The sequence below is a fragment of the Lithobates pipiens genome, unplaced genomic scaffold (genome assembly GCF_037356315.1).
Source record: "Lithobates pipiens isolate NorthernLeopardFrog02 unplaced genomic scaffold, aLitPip1_a1.2 Scaffold_16, whole genome shotgun sequence".
Taxonomy (NCBI): domain Eukaryota; kingdom Metazoa; phylum Chordata; class Amphibia; order Anura; family Ranidae; genus Lithobates; species Lithobates pipiens.
The window spans coordinates 547085318-547102699 of record NW_027507748.1 but is presented as its reverse complement, the minus strand read 5'-3'; the positions used below and the strand labels follow the sequence as shown (position 1 = coordinate 547102699).

At 43.6% G+C, this 17382-nt stretch overlaps 1 protein-coding gene across 1 annotated transcript in view; it reads right to left on the bottom strand.

Annotated features, from left to right (window-relative positions):
* CS (citrate synthase) overlaps positions 1 to 17157 on the bottom strand; it is a 52131-nt gene extending 34974 nt beyond the window's left edge. The window contains exon 1 of the mRNA XM_077483375.1: positions 16948 to 17157. Within this exon, the coding sequence (XP_077339501.1) occupies positions 16948 to 16998 (51 nt within the window). The 5' untranslated portion in view covers positions 16999 to 17157. The remainder of the gene's footprint in view (positions 1 to 16947) is intronic.
* Positions 17158 to 17382: the final 225 nt, after the last annotated feature.

Here is a 17382-nt window from a genome sequence, read left to right as displayed (position 1 = left end):
CTCACGTGCCTGTCACAGTCCTGTAAAACAAACATGAAACCGCTTGTAACAACTCATCTTCCAAAGTGCATTTTGTTACCATAACCTTTAGATATTTCACAATACCAGCCATAAAATGATAGATACAAGACACTTATAAGACGACAGTTCTACCAACCAATACTGGGTATGCCATATGTGACAGAACCGATCCCACACACACCATACACAAGCAATTATTGAAACACTGAAGAACGTGACCAAGGACAGAGCTTGACAAATTTCCTTTCAATCTACGAGTCAGCTAAAAAAGTTAAGAGCCAGTTTTTTTTTTTTTTGTGTAGTGTGGGTCATCAGCGCCCGGGTAATTTGCTCTCCCGAACCTACTTACAGCAGTGCGGCCAGCCAATAACCCCCATGCAACGCCTTACATTAGGATTATAGGCTGGCCAGAAAAGAATGACAAAACCTAACAGGGGGTAAACTCTTCTACGTAAAGCCTCGCTCACTCCTGGATTGCAGCACAATTGCTGCAATTCTGCCCACAATCTCAAAACTCACTGCAATCGCAAAACAGGTTCAGGTGTCATTTTCAATGGCACCTAAACTGCCTTGCGGTTTTTCTGCGCAATTTACTGTTTGGCAAATCGCATTGCGTGCAGCTTGCCACCCAAAATGGAGGAGCTTTTGGGTGATAAGATTCACAAGATGCGATCTGCCATGCAACAATCCCAGCAAAACTGCACCACGTTTTAGGCGTCAGTGAAAATAATGGCGAGAGAGAGGGGGGCAGGGAGAAGGAGGCAGGGAGAGGGAGAGGCAGAGATCAAAAACTAGAATGACATTGCGATGTCCGTACACATAGGTTTGAACCCAGGCGCCAGGACGCAATTTCTAGTTGTCATGGCAACCTGGCGTTTGGGATTTGTCGAGCCCCGACTAAGGACCACCTACACAACTGTTATAGGAGTTTGAAACACCAGAAGATGCAAGATAAAAAATAAAAATAAAAAAAAATGGATGTATTGCATTGTAAATCCACCACACATGCCAGTTTTGAATGTTGGTGGGTCATCTACCTGTAACCCCAGCACTGAAAATGATGAACCTGCATTATGTCAGCTTCACTATATATAGCCGTTACAAACAGGGTTTTAATTTATCAGCTAGCTGAACTAAAGAGAACCTGATCGGAAAAATGTAAATGGCTTCAGCAGCCTCTAATGCTTTAATAGCTGATCAATGGGTCGTTTGGACCAGCAAAATTTTGAGCACTTCCCAAGTTAAAAAGCTTCTCCCTACCGTTTCAGGTCTCTTGCACATTTTTAATGGTCCCTGAGGCAGCCAATCACAGTGATGGCCCAGTAGGAACGTGGGTGAAAGAGGCAATAGCAAGCACCAACATTACCTGGAATTGCAGAACACCCCAGTATTTGTTTATAAAAGCCGAGTATTAGAGACAACTTCAGATAGACAAGAATGCAAAGTGTGTTGCACTTGCCCACAATTACAAAGGGAGGCTCCCTGGACAGACTTATTAATGAAAGGGTAGTGCAGTAGACTCCTTTTGTATTTAGTCTTAGTGCTTTCTAGCAGTAGATTTACTTTTCAAAAACAATCCAGGAGATGTCAGACTTTTCCACCTCCTTTACTGGTGTATCAAACCAAGGTTAAATCTATTCAGCTCACAATTGGATTTGCAGCATTCTTTTCCTGCACCAAAAGAGATCTAGTGACCCAAACCTGGACTGATGTGGATATCAATCCGAGATTTAAATTTCAAGTGAATCCCCAATCTTGTAAACACATTGGTACCTCTGTAACCTGCTTTATTTTGCGTTTCCAACACCCCTTCCCCGAAAGCAGACTAGACAGTGCTATTACCGATAAGCACATTATGGCTGTTAAAAGTTACTAACAAAGCTCTCATATAGCCAACTCTAACCCATTTTCATGGCAGCTGACAGATGTAACACATGATCAGCACAAGGAGGGAGAGGAATGCAACATGCAAACCATAAGGCTGTTTTCACATTGAGCAGTTTTTGAAGGGCATTTTTTTTAAAAAGCAAAACGCCCAAACACCTGAAGAAAAATGCATTCCTTTAAAATTCTATGTATGTCTTTACACGGATCGGTCTGTCATGCTTCTGTTGCGGTGTAAAAAAAAATAAATAAATAAATAATAAAAAAAAAAAATTCAGCATGGCGCATATTTAGTCAGAAAAAAAAAAAACACAAACACCTTTACCAAAAATGCAAGTTCCAATTGTAATGCATTGAAAACTCGGCAAAAATGCACCAGTTTTTGAGTCATGTCCTGTGAATATGCGTTTTTACCACTAATCAGCGTGAACGCAACCTCAAAATTATTTTTTTTTTAGGCTGCTACCTTGTTTCTACCTAGCCATCCTTTCTGAAAACATTGGCCTCATGCACACAGGACATTTTTAAACGCTGCTGCTTGGGCTATCTGGCTTTTTTTCTGCCTGTAATTGCTGCTGCATGCTAGCCTATGTGTCCATGCACTCATAGGTGTGCAGAGGCAGGGGGGGGGGGGAATAAATAAAATAAAAATAAATAAAAATAAAAAACACACTTCCAGCACATCCAGAAAAAACAAAAAGCAATACTGGTAAATGCATGTAAAATCATGCTAATGTTTGGTGCATTAAGCACTTGAATGGGAATTCGTTTTAATGGTAAAATTATTAGACTGGTCAAGGAAATGAATTAGCGCCCAATCGCTCGATGCACCTAAACATGTTTACAAGCGTCACGCCTTTTTTCTTTTCTCTGCCAAAATGCTGCTGCCATCAGGAGGAAAGGAGTCGGCCAAATATACAGTGTGATTGAAGCCATCTGTAAAATCAATGGTTGCTTTGGGGGGCCGGACTGTGGCCAGTGGGAACAATGTGGGAGCCAACAATACCTCATCATTGGTTTCAGTTAAGCCCCTTTCACACTGGGGCGGGAGCAGTGTCGGCGGTAAACCTGGGCTATTTTTAGCGGTGCTTTACTGTCATTTTTGCAGCCGTGAAAGGGTTAAAACAACCGCAAAGAGCTACTAAAGCAGCGTTTTGCCAGCGGTATAGCCATGCTGCCCCACTGATTTCAATGGGCAGGAACGGTGTACACACCTCTCCAAAGATGCTGCTAGCAGGACTTTTTTTCCATCCTACTAGCTCACCGCTCCAGTATGAAAGCCCTCGGGGCTTTCACATTGGAGAGACAGCAGCGGCTGTTTCAGGTCAGTTTGCAGGCACTATAGTGCCTGCAAAATGACCCAGTGTGAAAGGGGTCTTAGAGGAATAGTATAGGATTGTCGGCGTCAGTGGCAAGAATTATGCTCCATTGTTGGTGTCAATAGGAATAATAGTTCCTTGTATCATTGGTGTCAGTAATTTTGGACAACTGTTGGTGACAGTTGAAGAAAGTGTGCTCCAAGAGATGGATAAAGACAAAGGGCCACAGCTGGCCCCGGGGCTGCAATTTAGTGATCACTGCTTTAAAAAGGGAAACTATAATGGTTTGAGGGATATATTTTAACACCTTTTCTCATAATTTCTAAAGTGGTTGTAAACCCTTACATGTATCCAGTGGCTGGACTATTAAACAAAACCTCCTACATCAATTTACCCATTAATCTAGAGCCGTCTTTCCCCTACATTCAAAATGCAGAATTTACACAGGATCTCTCCGCTGTGAAAAGCCGGGGGCGGAGAGCTGAAGTTACATCAGTGAGGAGAGCTCTGAGAGCTGATTGGAGGAAAGGGACAAATCCTTCACACAGAAACAGATGACACTGTCAATCAGTCGGACCGTCCCCGTCACTATTTTTCTCTTGGTGTCAGGATAACTTGTCAGACATGATTCATGCTGAGAGGAAATAGGCAGAGAGAAATGGCACTTTGTGCTCTGGACTGACACATGTACACACCATAGAGGGATATGCTTTGTTCATATTTTATGTCTGAGGTTTACAACCACTTTAAATCAATATAAAATCTTTATTGTACAAATATAGCCGCTAGCAGGTATAGCTGGTTTTGAAGCAGATATAAAATGAGATTTTCAGAGTAATTGCCTAAGGGTTGGTTTGTCTCACCCACATCTAAATCATACCCGTCACACTTCCATTGACCTAGAAACATGAAACTTAAAGTAACAATGTACACAAATGTAACCTTATCACTCTGCACAGGTCAGCTAAGCGTCCTTAGTTATAACCAAACAAGACTGGCAGGTAAAAAGGCATTGCTTCCTTTCCCATTGTTTACAGAAACTGTTGCTAGAAAGGATCATAATCCAAAAAACAAAAAATTGCTCCAGTCTGTTCCAAGACTTAGCTATTCTCACAATGAGTGTCAGTGTCCTGCCCATCACACTGTGTAGACAAGGTGAAGCCGGGCTGTCAAGCTTACATTTACCACTGTGACATCTTTTTGTCTATTCAGATGCATATCATCCGCATCCACCCCTGGATGAGCGAGCAATGATCTTGCGAAACGTGCGTCGAGTTTTCTGATGCATGTATTCTATAACGTTTCTATCAACTTTATTCATTTTATTATGTGCAAATCCATTGGCTGAGCCAATATGCTATATTATCCATGTATGTACATTAATTTTAATAAAAACATTTCTACTACTATTATCTTGTTACTTGTTTACCTTACTCCGGACAGATTGGCTAGGATCTTTTCCACCCAGTTGCCCTGCTGCTGGTGGTGCACTGCTCTCAGTGTGGACTTTCTCCACGTTTTCTGAGACTGTACAGCCACGCAAAGATTTTGGCCTCTGGGTGTGTGGAGGAAGTCACCACACTTTGCGTACAACAGACTGTTGAAGTGCGTCTCCTAGGGCTTGTTAATGCCCTGGCTCCTAAGAAAGTGAAGCATACTCTCGACATGGTTTTGCTTTTCTAGGAAGTTGACTGTTCCTCCCTGGAATGAAAATGCTATTCCTCCCGTTATCCCAGCATGGAAGGCACTGATTAATAAAGCCCTCCTACACTAGTGGGAGGGGAATACCCAATAAGCTGGATAAAGTGTGGGATAGATGGATAAATAATGTCTACAGTGTCCAGCTAAACGGCTACATTCTGATACCTCTGGAATTTCCAAATTTATATGCAGGCGAGATGCTGGGTGCTACTATTATGGGATTGTGTATTATTGTCTATATTATTTCTGAGGGTCTGTTCTGGGGGGGCGACTAAGGATCAGTTCTGGCTGGACAACATTTCCAAAAGAGGATGAGACCCCATTCAAGATTTCTTCCTTTAAAAGCACCTGCCCTCCTTACACCCGAGACCATTGACCTTGAGGAGAGATTTCCAATTATAGCAGGTAGTAACTGCCCAGACCTGATGAATGCTGAAATGGGGTCTTTAATCCATCAGTTAATGGTACCCTAGGAGGCACTAGGAGCCCTAGATGGGACCACTATAAGACTAGAGGTTGGATAGATCTTTGGTCAATCCGATTTACAGAAAACACAAAAGGGCCACCCACCTACACCTTAAGGGTGCTGAGCAACAATCATTGCCAGGATTAAAATATCGTTCAAACTCTAGCACAGTGATCTCCAAACTGCAGCCCTTAGGGCTGGTGTCGATGCTCCCATCGACACCAATGGTGGGGCATTATTCTTAGCACTGACACCAGGACATTATCTACCTCCACTGGCTACAGTTCTGCCCCCCTAAAGTCTGAAGGACAACAAACTGGCCTCTTGTTCAGAAAGTTTGGAGGCACTTGCTCATGTATAGATTCCTGGTAGTCACTTTATGGCTAAGGAGAAATGTGTTAATACCCCTTTCCGAATATACTCTTCTCAAGAATCCTCCTCTCAGCCTCCAGGCCATCAGGCAGAAAACTTGAGAATTCAGATGCAACACTGGTCCCTGTGATAATAAATCTGAACTATTCAGTAGAATACAGGGAGAACCTAATGACAGACTTCAAAGCCAAGAACCAGCTTCTTTTTGGATCCATGGAGCTGTCAATTACTGCCGCTTGATTCTGGATGATCTTCCTGATCAGTATCTATAGCAAATATACAAATCTGTGGAAACCGTCTATACTAGACAATGTTCATATTCCAGTCAGATCTGTTTCTTTTAAACATATGGCATGCCTGTATGCTAAAGACTGATACCTCCTATGAATAAACGATGTATATCCCACAATCCCTGGAATTTCTAGTGCTGGTAAAACCTAAATGGCAATTAGATGAGATTAAGTGCAGGTGAAAGCATTTAAACAGCTTACCGTGCTGGAAGAAATGTGTATGCATCATAAAATATTATGAAGCACACAGAGAAAGGCAAGGAGTGCTTATGACCCAAAACAGAAATTTCCTGTCCCTTTGGTGAAAGGGTAGTTGGATCCATGGTTGGACATCAATTATCAAGGACTCTGAAAACTGTAGCCATCACATATGAATCCACCAATACAAGATTAAGTTTAATGAAGCATACACTGAGGCCGCATACACACGCGCGGACTGTTCGCCCAACTTTGTCCGCTGAACAGTGTTTGGGCGGACAGTCCGCTCGTGTGTGGGCTTTCAGCGGACAGTTTCAGCGGACAGTTGGACGGACAAGGTTTTTCGGAAATTCCGTAAAACTGTCCGCTGAAACCTTGTTTCAGCGAACAGTCCGCTCGTGTGTAGGCTTGTTCGTCAAACAAAGTTGCGCGCATGCTCAGAAAGGATTTTCACGCCGAAAGCTATAATGCAGTGTATAGGACGTCGTATTTTTCGTCCCGTCGTACGTGCCGTTCACGTCATCGCGCACGGTTTCAGCAAACTGTTCGTCCGTCGTGTGTGGCCATGTCCATCCATGCTAAGTTTGAGCGGACTGTTTGCCGAAACTGTTGGACGGACAAAGTTGGGCGAACAGTCCCCGCGTGTGTACGCGGCCTCACACATTGCTGTCATAGAAAACCTTTATGTAAATGGAATATTCTAATCCGGTTAAAAAGGGAGGATACATTTGTCATACAAAGTTTGCGATAGGACTCAAAGATTTAAATGTACAACCTTCACATTCTTAGTAGGCTAGACTACCTGAGAAATATGGATAGAAAAGCCTTGCTGAGAGCCCAGTAACCTAAAGCAATAAAAGACAAAGTACTTGGTATGGGCTTATCGTAGGAAGTGCAGCTCTGAAATGAGAGGTATACTCCAATTCTAGCCTGCCCAGGAGGCTTCACTGCTCTGATAGTTCCCTACTAGGATAAACTAGGAGGCTTCTCCGAACAGCCTAGGACCCACAGTAGCATGTCTGCCAATCCTGCAGCAATTTACTGGGCTGCTAGAGTTAGCTGAATCAGTCAAGCAGTGATGTTCAACACATCTCTTCAGGGGAAAAAAAACCCTCAGGTAAGCAACCTAACCAGAAACAAAAAGGCACACCAGGACAGTCACCCGAGGGGGGCCCCCCTGAAATCCACAATTATCAGAGCCAGAGGAAACAAAAAAACAAACATGATGAAGTGTACTTCCGGATGGTCAGAAACAAAACTGACGGGGGGGGGGGGGGTCCTTTTTCATCTCTTTCTGGTTTGTGCTACCTGTTAAAGGCAGAGCTAATCATCTCTCAAGTAGCTGTCCTGGAAGATGATTTGGGAAAATGTTATTTCTAGAAGTATTGGAAAAGGCTGTATAAAGAATACCATACTTGCCCACTCCAGTCAGCTGTCCTTCCTCAAGCACTCTGGACTGTGGTTGATCCTTTGGAATCAATCACATACAATGCAGGGCTAATAACCCTGCGTTGTACATGGAGGCCAGCACGCAACTAGGGCCAAGCGCCCTCAAGAGAGGCAGCAGCCCTGGACCAGTCACATGGATGGAGGAAGCCTGCTGGAGCCAGGAATATGGCAAGTATTACTCCTTATTCCCGTACCTCCTATACTTAGAGAACTAAACTCTCCCAAATCAACACCATTTTTAATCCTTACGCTGCTAGCATTGGGAAATTAGATACGAAGGTATATCATATTTACTTGTTTTAAACTCTTTATTTATATTTCGTCAGTTATTTACCAATAGAGGGGCTTTCTTGATTATGCACATCCTCCTGAGCTATGGGCAGATAAATTCCAAGAAATTAATGCTACATGAATAATCTGCCCTTACTCGAGATGTCCCAGCTACAAATGCTGGGGAGGATGTTGGTTTACTTTGAATATTAAAAATGAATTCAATCGCATTTTTGCTTTGTGGTGCTCAGATACAGTTTGAGGGACCCGAGAAGAGGAGGATCTGGGCTGCTCTGTGCAAAGCCACCGCACAGAGCAGGTAAACACACAAAAAAAAAAAAAAAATCAAATCTCTGTACCTTTTAGGTGATGGCCAACACACAACTAACCTGACTCACCTTATCGGAGTTCCCTGACTTAAATGAAGCATGACCTTGAGTGCTAAGGACTTATAGTCGCACGTGTTCCCCAGCTAAGACAAGGGTGACCATTGGTCGAATATCAATTTTCAAAACATAGCACAACGTTTCTGCAGTTGTGTGTGCAATTGCTGGCAAATAATTCTAGAGGTAGAGACGAAGAAGCAGCCCAGGAGCTCAACTTCATACAATGGATGAGCCATTAATACATTTATGTGCCTCAGAGTAAAGCTGGATAGTGGATACACACGTTACAAAACTTTTGTTGTTGGATTTCCTTCAGATTTACCTTCAACTATGCGGTGCAAGGGCCTGCCTGATTGCATACAAATTTAATGCGTTTAGGTTTGTCCTCATATTATATGTTTTTGGTAAATCTAAGGGGGGGGGGGGGGAATTGCATATTATGTATCCAGATTAACCCTTGCTTCAGCAAACCAGTGTAAAAAATAGCAGCTGGGATGATTTATTGGTACTCTTAGCTGCAAATACTTCAGCACCCTTGGATCTGCTAAACCCAGGGCACTGGTATGTTAATCTCCGCTTTCATCAAGTTAAAGACTGGTCTGCCCCCATCTGCAACACCAAAATTGGACATCCATCACTTGGGCAACTCCATACAGGAAGATATGAGGCATATTATTCCTTGCAAATATAAAGACCAGCATTATCATAGGTTTAGGGGGCAGCAGATGTGGGGGGAAGAACTATGGGTAGATGCCAGAGTGCCAGCAATACAAGACACTTTCCACTTTATGTTATAAAGAAAAAGTGCCTTTAAAGCGGAGCTCCACTCCTATGCCTATAAGATGCCTATTCCTATGCCTATAAGATTATCTTGTTGTCCAATTGCTGCATATCCCCCTTACCTTGCTTCTGTCATCTTGTGTTTTTTTCTTTTTTTAAATTTCCTGGAGATTCCGGAAAGGAGCGGTGCTGCTGCGGATATGGGCGGGGCTTCATCGGCAGGTCAGCGCTTCCTGTTGGCTGCACTGACTCCTGGGATCGTTTTTTCAATTTCCCAGGAGTCTGTGCGGCGCCCAATCGGAGATTATACGGGCGGTGCATGCTGGGACATTAGCAGCACAGTGTCCCGGAAGACAATGCCTGTGGGCTTCACATGCCCACAGACAAAATGGAAAACGTCAGGAGACGTTTTTATAAAGTCTTTCGAACACCGAAAAACGGCAGCAGGAGCATTAGATAAAAAAAAAAAAAAAAAAAGTACAAAAATTTGAAAACGTACTTCTTGCAATTAACCCCCCAAAAAAAAAAAAAAACGTTTTAACCAGCTACAAACGCGAGATGATTATTGCCCAGTTCAACATATTTCAACAGACATCTCTAATGAACTGACTAAAGATACATCAAAAACCCTGCCCATTTACTATTTTCCCTTAAAGCTGTACTCCACAAACTCAGCTAACTTGTAAAATGTGCTGGATTAGAAGAGGTCCATGCCGCCTCTGACTTATCTTTTTTTTATATTTTTCTGAGTAGTCAGGGGCATGCAATGGTTTTGCAAAGAGTAGGCCTGATCCGCCTCTTCTTGGGTCCACTGTTGGCACTCATGCCCGTCTGTCCAATACACCCATTAGCAAGCCGCTTGCTATAAGGGCACTTATGCATGCTCACTTCCAAGCCCCGTTGTGTGTCCATAAGACAAAATGGGCTCGGCCCCTGCCCCCGTGTCAGACATTTTGGGAAAAATAAGTGGACATTAATGAAGCGTGCACGGTGTGCGTGTGACTTTCATTCGCTTCAGACAGTAAGTGCTGAATGTCTGGCACTGGCGTACAGCTTTGAAAATGGGTCACTCACATGGCACTTCATCCATTGGAAAATTTTTATAATGTAATTGGAAGAGGGGAGATCACAATATTTATCCGCACCTCCTCCACTCACAGAATGTCTTGAATTCTGTGAAAAATATACAAGAAGTTTTTTGTCAATGGATGAGGTTCCAGGTGACCAATCACCCAACGCAGGGCTGTATTCCAGCCAGAAGTGTGAGAGTCTCAGTGCCCTGTGAGCACAGCTTACAATACTGTAACAGGGGTGAGCGTTTTACACAACACTACAGCCTACACACATGGTATCCACTTCAATAGGGTCAATTTATTTTTACTGTGCACTTCCAAATACTGTTTTAGACCAAGGTACAGCTTTACAGGTCAAGCAATATATTACCCATATGCTCATCCTTGGCCATAGACCAGAATAACCACTTTGGAGACTACATGCTGTGCTTGCCCACCAGGGTATTTCCTAGCGATGGGGGCACCCAAGCAGGTGTGCTCCTAATCCGCTGCTCTGATTGCCCCTTTCTGACATGGAGCTGCAGCTCATCTCCCTAGCCTCATTGGCTCACTTTCTGTGATTGACAGCAGCGGGAGCCAATGACTCCTACTGCCTCAGCTCACGCCGATATATGTCAGCAAAGTGGCACGGGTGCGCAAAACAAAGTACCTGTACGTTGCTGCATCATTGGCGGCTACCAGGACCGTGCCTGCGGGTCCCGGCACTCCATGTCCACCGGTGGCCCACGATTATGACACAGACAGAACGGGGAGATACCTATGTAAACAAGGAATTTCCGCGTTCTCTCTGAGTTCTGTCACTGCCTAGTGATCTCTGTCAAGTTCCTTTGAGCCCACCCCCCCCCAGATAGAACACACCCAGGGAACACACAACCCCTAGTGTTTATCCCCTTCCCTGCCAGTGACATTTATACCGTAATCAGTGCATTTTTATAGCACTGATCGCTGTATAAGTGCCAACAGTCCCAAAATAATGTCAAAAGCGTCTGATCTGTCCGTCGCAATGTCAGTCATAAAAATCGCAGATCGCCGCCATTAGTATATAAAAAAAACACCACACACACACAAACATAAATCTATCCTCTATTTTGTAGACGCAATAACTTTTGCGCAAACCAATATACGCTTATTGCGATTTTCATATCGGCCTAAACTGACGAGGAAATTTTATTTTTTCAGGGGATATAGCAAAGAAGTTGCTTCGCCCCCCCCCCCCCCCCCCAAAAAAAAGTTCACTCTTGTTTATAGCGCAAAAAAGAAAAACCAAATACCATCAAAAGAAAGCTATATTTGGGGTGGGGACACACCAATTTTGTTTGTTAGCGTACAAGTCGCACGACCATGCAATTGTCACTTAAAGTGACGCAGTGCCGTATCCCCCACCCCCAAAAAAAGGGCCCGATCAGGAAGGGGGTAACCCCTTCCGGGGCTGAAGCGGTTAACACGCTTCCCAACTGCACAATGTCCATGTATACATATAGCAATTGTAGAGCGGAACACACCAATTTTTTATGCTTGCAAATACATGAACAAACAAGGTCTAGACTGCTGTTTCATTTTAATAAGCATAAACTTTGGTTAGAAATTCCTCCCTGTATGCTGGAATATTTTAGAGGAAGTTTGTCTCACATGCTCACTGGTGTCATTAAGTAGCAAGACTTTCATTTAATTAAAAAAAAAAAAAAAAAAATCTTCTATATAAAATGTGACTATGATCCTCAATGCAGTCAGGCTACAATTTTTTCTAGCATGACTTAAAAAAAAAAAAAAATAAGTCACTATCATCCTGTGCTGGTTTTATATGTGAAAGTCAACACCGGCACCTCCCATACACTTGATCCGCCCTGGAGAAAAGAAAAAAATTAGAATAATGAACTTTGATTTCTAGAAAACACTCAATTCCAAGAGTAACAGTATCTTATTTCTTAACTTCCTTAACTACATCAAGTACAGTTACTCCTCCCTACACAAACAGTGCAGCACTAGGACTACAAGGTCAAATGAACTGACCTTTAAAATCAGCGCCTGAATAAAGGACTAGCCAATGAGGTGCCATTTGCACTGTACAAGTATGGAAAACGGAAGGTTAGGCGTAGGGGCGAAATAACCAATCGATTATGAAATGAATAATCGATTAATCGGCCACTAACATAATGGGGTTACAAAAAACAAACAAAAATTAGCCCTTTATAGTACAAAGAGCAAATCACTACTGTAAATATTACTTTCATTGTCCCATAGTAAAAAATTAACACCTTACAGAAGCGATTTGCTCTCTTTGTACTAATTTTAGTTTTTTTAACCCCCATTATGTTACTAAACATTTCAGGCCTGGGTCACACCTCTGTTTTTTTGCAGAAACACACTACAGTTCATTTACATGGTTTCCTATGGGACACGTTCACAACCATGATTTTTTCAGCTGCTGTGTATTTGGAAAAGACAAGGACTTTTTTTTTTATTTTATTTTTTTAACGCAAAACAGTGCTATTTTTTTTTTTTTTTTGGTTCAATATACTTCAATGGAGAAGCTGCAGAAAAGCATGTAATAATGCTTTTTTTGTGGCAATTTGTGTCTTTTTTAATCTGCCCAACAACAAATAGGCCAAAAAAATATGTAAAAATGCAAATCGCAGCAAAATTACCTTTTTTTCTTCTTGAAGGTTATTAAACGAATCAAAACAATAATCGGCCAACTAATTGATTATGAAAATAATCGTTAGTTGCAGCCCTTGTTAGGTGAACACAAAGCTCCATACACCGACCATCCTAAACCATTCAATAGTTAGGCAGTGGCCCGATTCACCCAGAACCTGGCAGTACATGCACCAGGCAAAAGACTTATGGAATGCTTGACTTCTGCTTGGAGCAAAGGGATGATGTATTATTCCTTTGCTGGTGTCTATGTAGCCATGTAAATCCCGGCTAACTCCTCCCAAAAAAAATAAAAAAAGTAAGACATAGCAATTCTAGTAAATGTAAAAGGTTTGACAATAAACTGAAGCATATGATCAGTGTACTTTGGGATTAAATTAACTGCATACCAATCATATGATGCCACGTAATTTAAAAATAAATAATATGGGCTTTTGAGACAACACACTCCTTGCTGAGTCAAAACATAGCTATGCCTTTAATGACAGGACAGAATACGCCTTTTCTACAAACGTGTTTGGAAACCGAGATTTAGATAATAAATACAACTGTGAACACATCACGCCTGTAAAATAATCTGGCATTGAAAGTAGAGTTCTTTGACGCTGCCATGGTTTCTGTGACCTTAGATGGTTTCAAAATCAGTCAGATTTACATTTTTCCAGCATTTCAAAATATTTTGCAAAGACAAAGTTGAAATGAAAAATCTAGTAGTAGTACAACTAGACTTGTTCTGTAATGGTGAAGACATTTTGTAGCTAGCTATAGTTCTAAATGGTTCATCCACCATGACCTGCATAAACGAGAACCTTCAGAGGCTGCACTGGAAAACGTAGGTGAAGCCCCCCGGTCTTGGAACTATCCGTGGAAGGTGCCTGGAATCCCAACGTTAAGAGACTTATTTTCTTGGAATTTATTCTCTACAGACAGAACAAAATTCAGCAGCGACTGGCCAAACAAAGTTTGATCTGTGTGGCCCTTCCCGTTTGCCAGAAGGCAATCATTAGATCGACTTTTATTGGTCAGTGGCTGCAGCCGCCGATCATTGCATTCTGAGTCACTGTCAGAATACAAAGTCCCATCAGGTCGATTCCTCCATTGAAATTACATGTGTGGATGAAGGAATACTTTTTTTTGTTCAACCCACTTGCCAAAGGCAAAAAAAAAAAAAAAGAAGAAGTCTTTGGCCAACTTAATAGTATAACTGTTATATAGATCCTTTTCTTGCATTTTCACTGCAGGTACTTCTGACCAATCACTATAGATTAGGTAACCCTTATTGCAGTAACAAAGTATTTGCAATGCAAAAAGTCTGGAGTTTATGGCATGCAGAAGCCTGTCTTTCCAGTTCACACACATCGAGACCAGCTCCACTTTTAACTAGAGGACACCTCAAAAGTAAGGCGCCAGCTGTCATTTTTAAAGTAGAACTTACCTATAACAACTTGATAAAAAATAATGTTCTTTGGAAAGGAACGTACAACTCCACATTAATTACTACGCTACCATAATTAGTGTGTGCTGTAAATGGCCTCCAGCATTTTGCCTGTTTCGTCTTGCTGAAGCCCAGGGAACCTAAACAGCAGTGATAAAGCAGAACTAAACCCATCAATTTAACGGTTTCAAAAAAAGTTACATTCCTGAAATGCCAGGATTGATAACTGTCACATTTGCTTCTGTCCTCAACCAAACTGTCAAACCAAATGGCTGGTGTCATAACTGATCACATGTGCAGCCCCATGGCAGTTGCATATCAAACAGAAGCAGCTTCCTTAGCTGTAAAGATAGGAGGGCTTGGTATCGCTTTAAGTCTGACAGCAGATCGGCCTCTACAAATCGGCAGTGCCTAAAAAGGGAGAGCGACTGAGCATGCGCAGAGCGAGACAGTATTACTGGATTTAAACATCATAGAGACTTAATATTTTATGGAGCTATAACTGCAAAAAAGAAGCCAGCCTGAAGTCATCTAGCAGGACTTTATTTTCTAACTAAAGTTCCACTTTAAAGGAGCATTGGCTACCTGGGGTATGTCCAACCCCAATACCCTTTATTAGCCAACTGTCTTTAACGTGCAAATGTTTGGCACCAGTTAGGTCCCTTATTAAGCCAAGATGTCAGAAATGCTTGCAAAATTGCACACTTTCCCAACACACAGAGAAACGTGCTGTGCTTTAGTACAAGCACTGATGTGCCATTAATTCTTAATGGCATCCCCCATGCATTGGCAACCACAGCACATTTTTACATGAACCATGTAAGCACGTCTGCCAGGCAGCACACGAGTCCTTGGTTTGAATCCCAACCATGGCATTACCTGCCTGGAGTTTGCATGCTCTCCTTGTGCCTGCGTGGGTTTCCTCCCACACTCCAAAGACATGCTGGTAGGCCCAACTGTCTAAATTGGCCCTAGCGTGTGTATGTATGACAGTCAAGTCCATGTCAAAAAATATTAGAAAATGTTCTCCAGTTGCCCCCAGACAGCACAGGAACAGCAGGTTCCATGCACCTCCCATACTCCTCACAGGCTAACCAGTGCAAGGGACGTAGGAATTCCTGTCCATAGCCGAGAGGAGCCATAAGAAATGATAAAGGTCAGAGCCTAGTTGTCTATGACCAGCTTCTAGCTAGAAGACTTTAGCTGATTGATGCAATGCAGTAAAGCTCACATGGTAATGAGGAACCTGGCTAGAGAACACCAAGGACTGCAAGCAGTGATCGGCCTGCTGACAAGACATTCCACCCTGATCAATCAGCTTCCTCTGCTTCTACTTAGAATTTTGGGGGGGGGGGGGGGGGGGTGAAGGATACGTTCACCTTTTATAACATGTTACATTCATATCCAGGGTAGCACAAGCCCCTGCACCTCCCCAGTTGTGACAGTGAGCGGAGAATCTTGTCCTCCAGCTTGTTGTCATAAGCGGCTCCACCACCCAGCCGCATCATTCATTCACAGGAGTACTGTGAATGGGGGAACTACAAGTGCCAACAGCCCCGGCGCCTATCGGGTTGTAGTTCTCAATTAACTACCAGGGCGCTGTTGAGCTCTCTAGATATTTTAGTTTTCCTGGCAGTGTGCCCATACGAGCAGCTTGCACAGCCTGTCTGCAACAGCCCTGGGATCTGCTGGTAGTAGGTGCAGTGCTAACTGCAAAGAGACGTGCATTTATTTACAAAGATGAACTTATACTTAAATAAAAGGTGTCACATGATCATTCAATCATTTATTCCATGACAGTGCTGTGTCTCCATGCACATCCGTGCTCCACTCCTAGAACCATTTTTAAAATGGGCACAACTGTGGCATAGTGGTTAGCCGTCCCCCCTGGCAGCACCAGATCATCAGTTCTAATGCCAACCAGGGCACTACTTGCCTGGGGTTTGCATGCCTCTTCCCACACTCCAAAGACATACTGACAGGTTAATTGGCTCTAAATTGCCCCCAAAATGTATGAATATGGGTAAGGAGCCTAAAGCCTGGGACGAACGTTGGGCGGCACAAGCTTGTCCAATAGAAACTGGCTGGCATTTGGCCCGCATGTATGGCAGGTCGTCTTCTGTTGTCATGACATCCCTGTCAGAAGACAATGGCTCAGCAGGGAAGATTGATGTACTAACATCGGATTGTTAGTACAGCAGCCTCAACCTGACTTGTATTTTTCGGCTTTAGATTGTAAGCTCCTTGGGGGCAGGGACTGATGTGAACGCACAGTTAAGCGCTGTATAATACCAATAATAAATCAGGTTCCTGTTATTTGGGAGTGCCCTACTGGACAATTGGTGACAGATGACTGGTGATTGGGCACACAGGTGCCAACACATCCAATAGTAATGTGGTATTGTCCCCCATCACCCCACTATCTGGAGCCCCTCCATGAAGAGTCGTGACTTTCCCAGGGAAGGTGATGATCAGTGAGGGCCCCAGCACGGATCGGATATCACCAGAGGGCCACCTCCTGTCACAGGGCCGGCAATAGAAGGGGATGAAGTGTCAGCTCACAGGGTGAGGGGAGATGCCGCACATGGGGGAGGGGAGGGCGCTAGGGCTGGGTGTTCCACACATGTCACTAGACGCCGGCTTCTCACCTTAGCCCCGAGGATACGAGCGCACAGGCGTCCTGCGGTGATGAGAGACATGGTCGGTCGGAGTCCGGTGTATGGTGCTGGGACTAAGAGAACGCCGTCACTGGGCCGAGAGCTGCTGGAGCGTCTTGTTGGAACCGGCAAATCCGAAGGCGCCTGGAAGGCCGGAGCCGGGACAAGGTTGAAGAGGAGGATTCGGGCCCGCCCCCTGCCGGATGACGTCACGGCCTGCTGTCACTACGCATTCGCGCAGCGCAGCCATCTTGCAAGGGGCGAGAACGTTGACCTTCCCGGGGCCATTTCCATCACACGATCTCGCGCTGCATGACGCATGCGCACTCTGCGTGTAACTATTAATCACGTGTAATACTCAGGACATAGTGATTGGGGAGGACGAGCGGGATGGGAGTCAGTTGGTTTATTAAATATGTTCGTTCC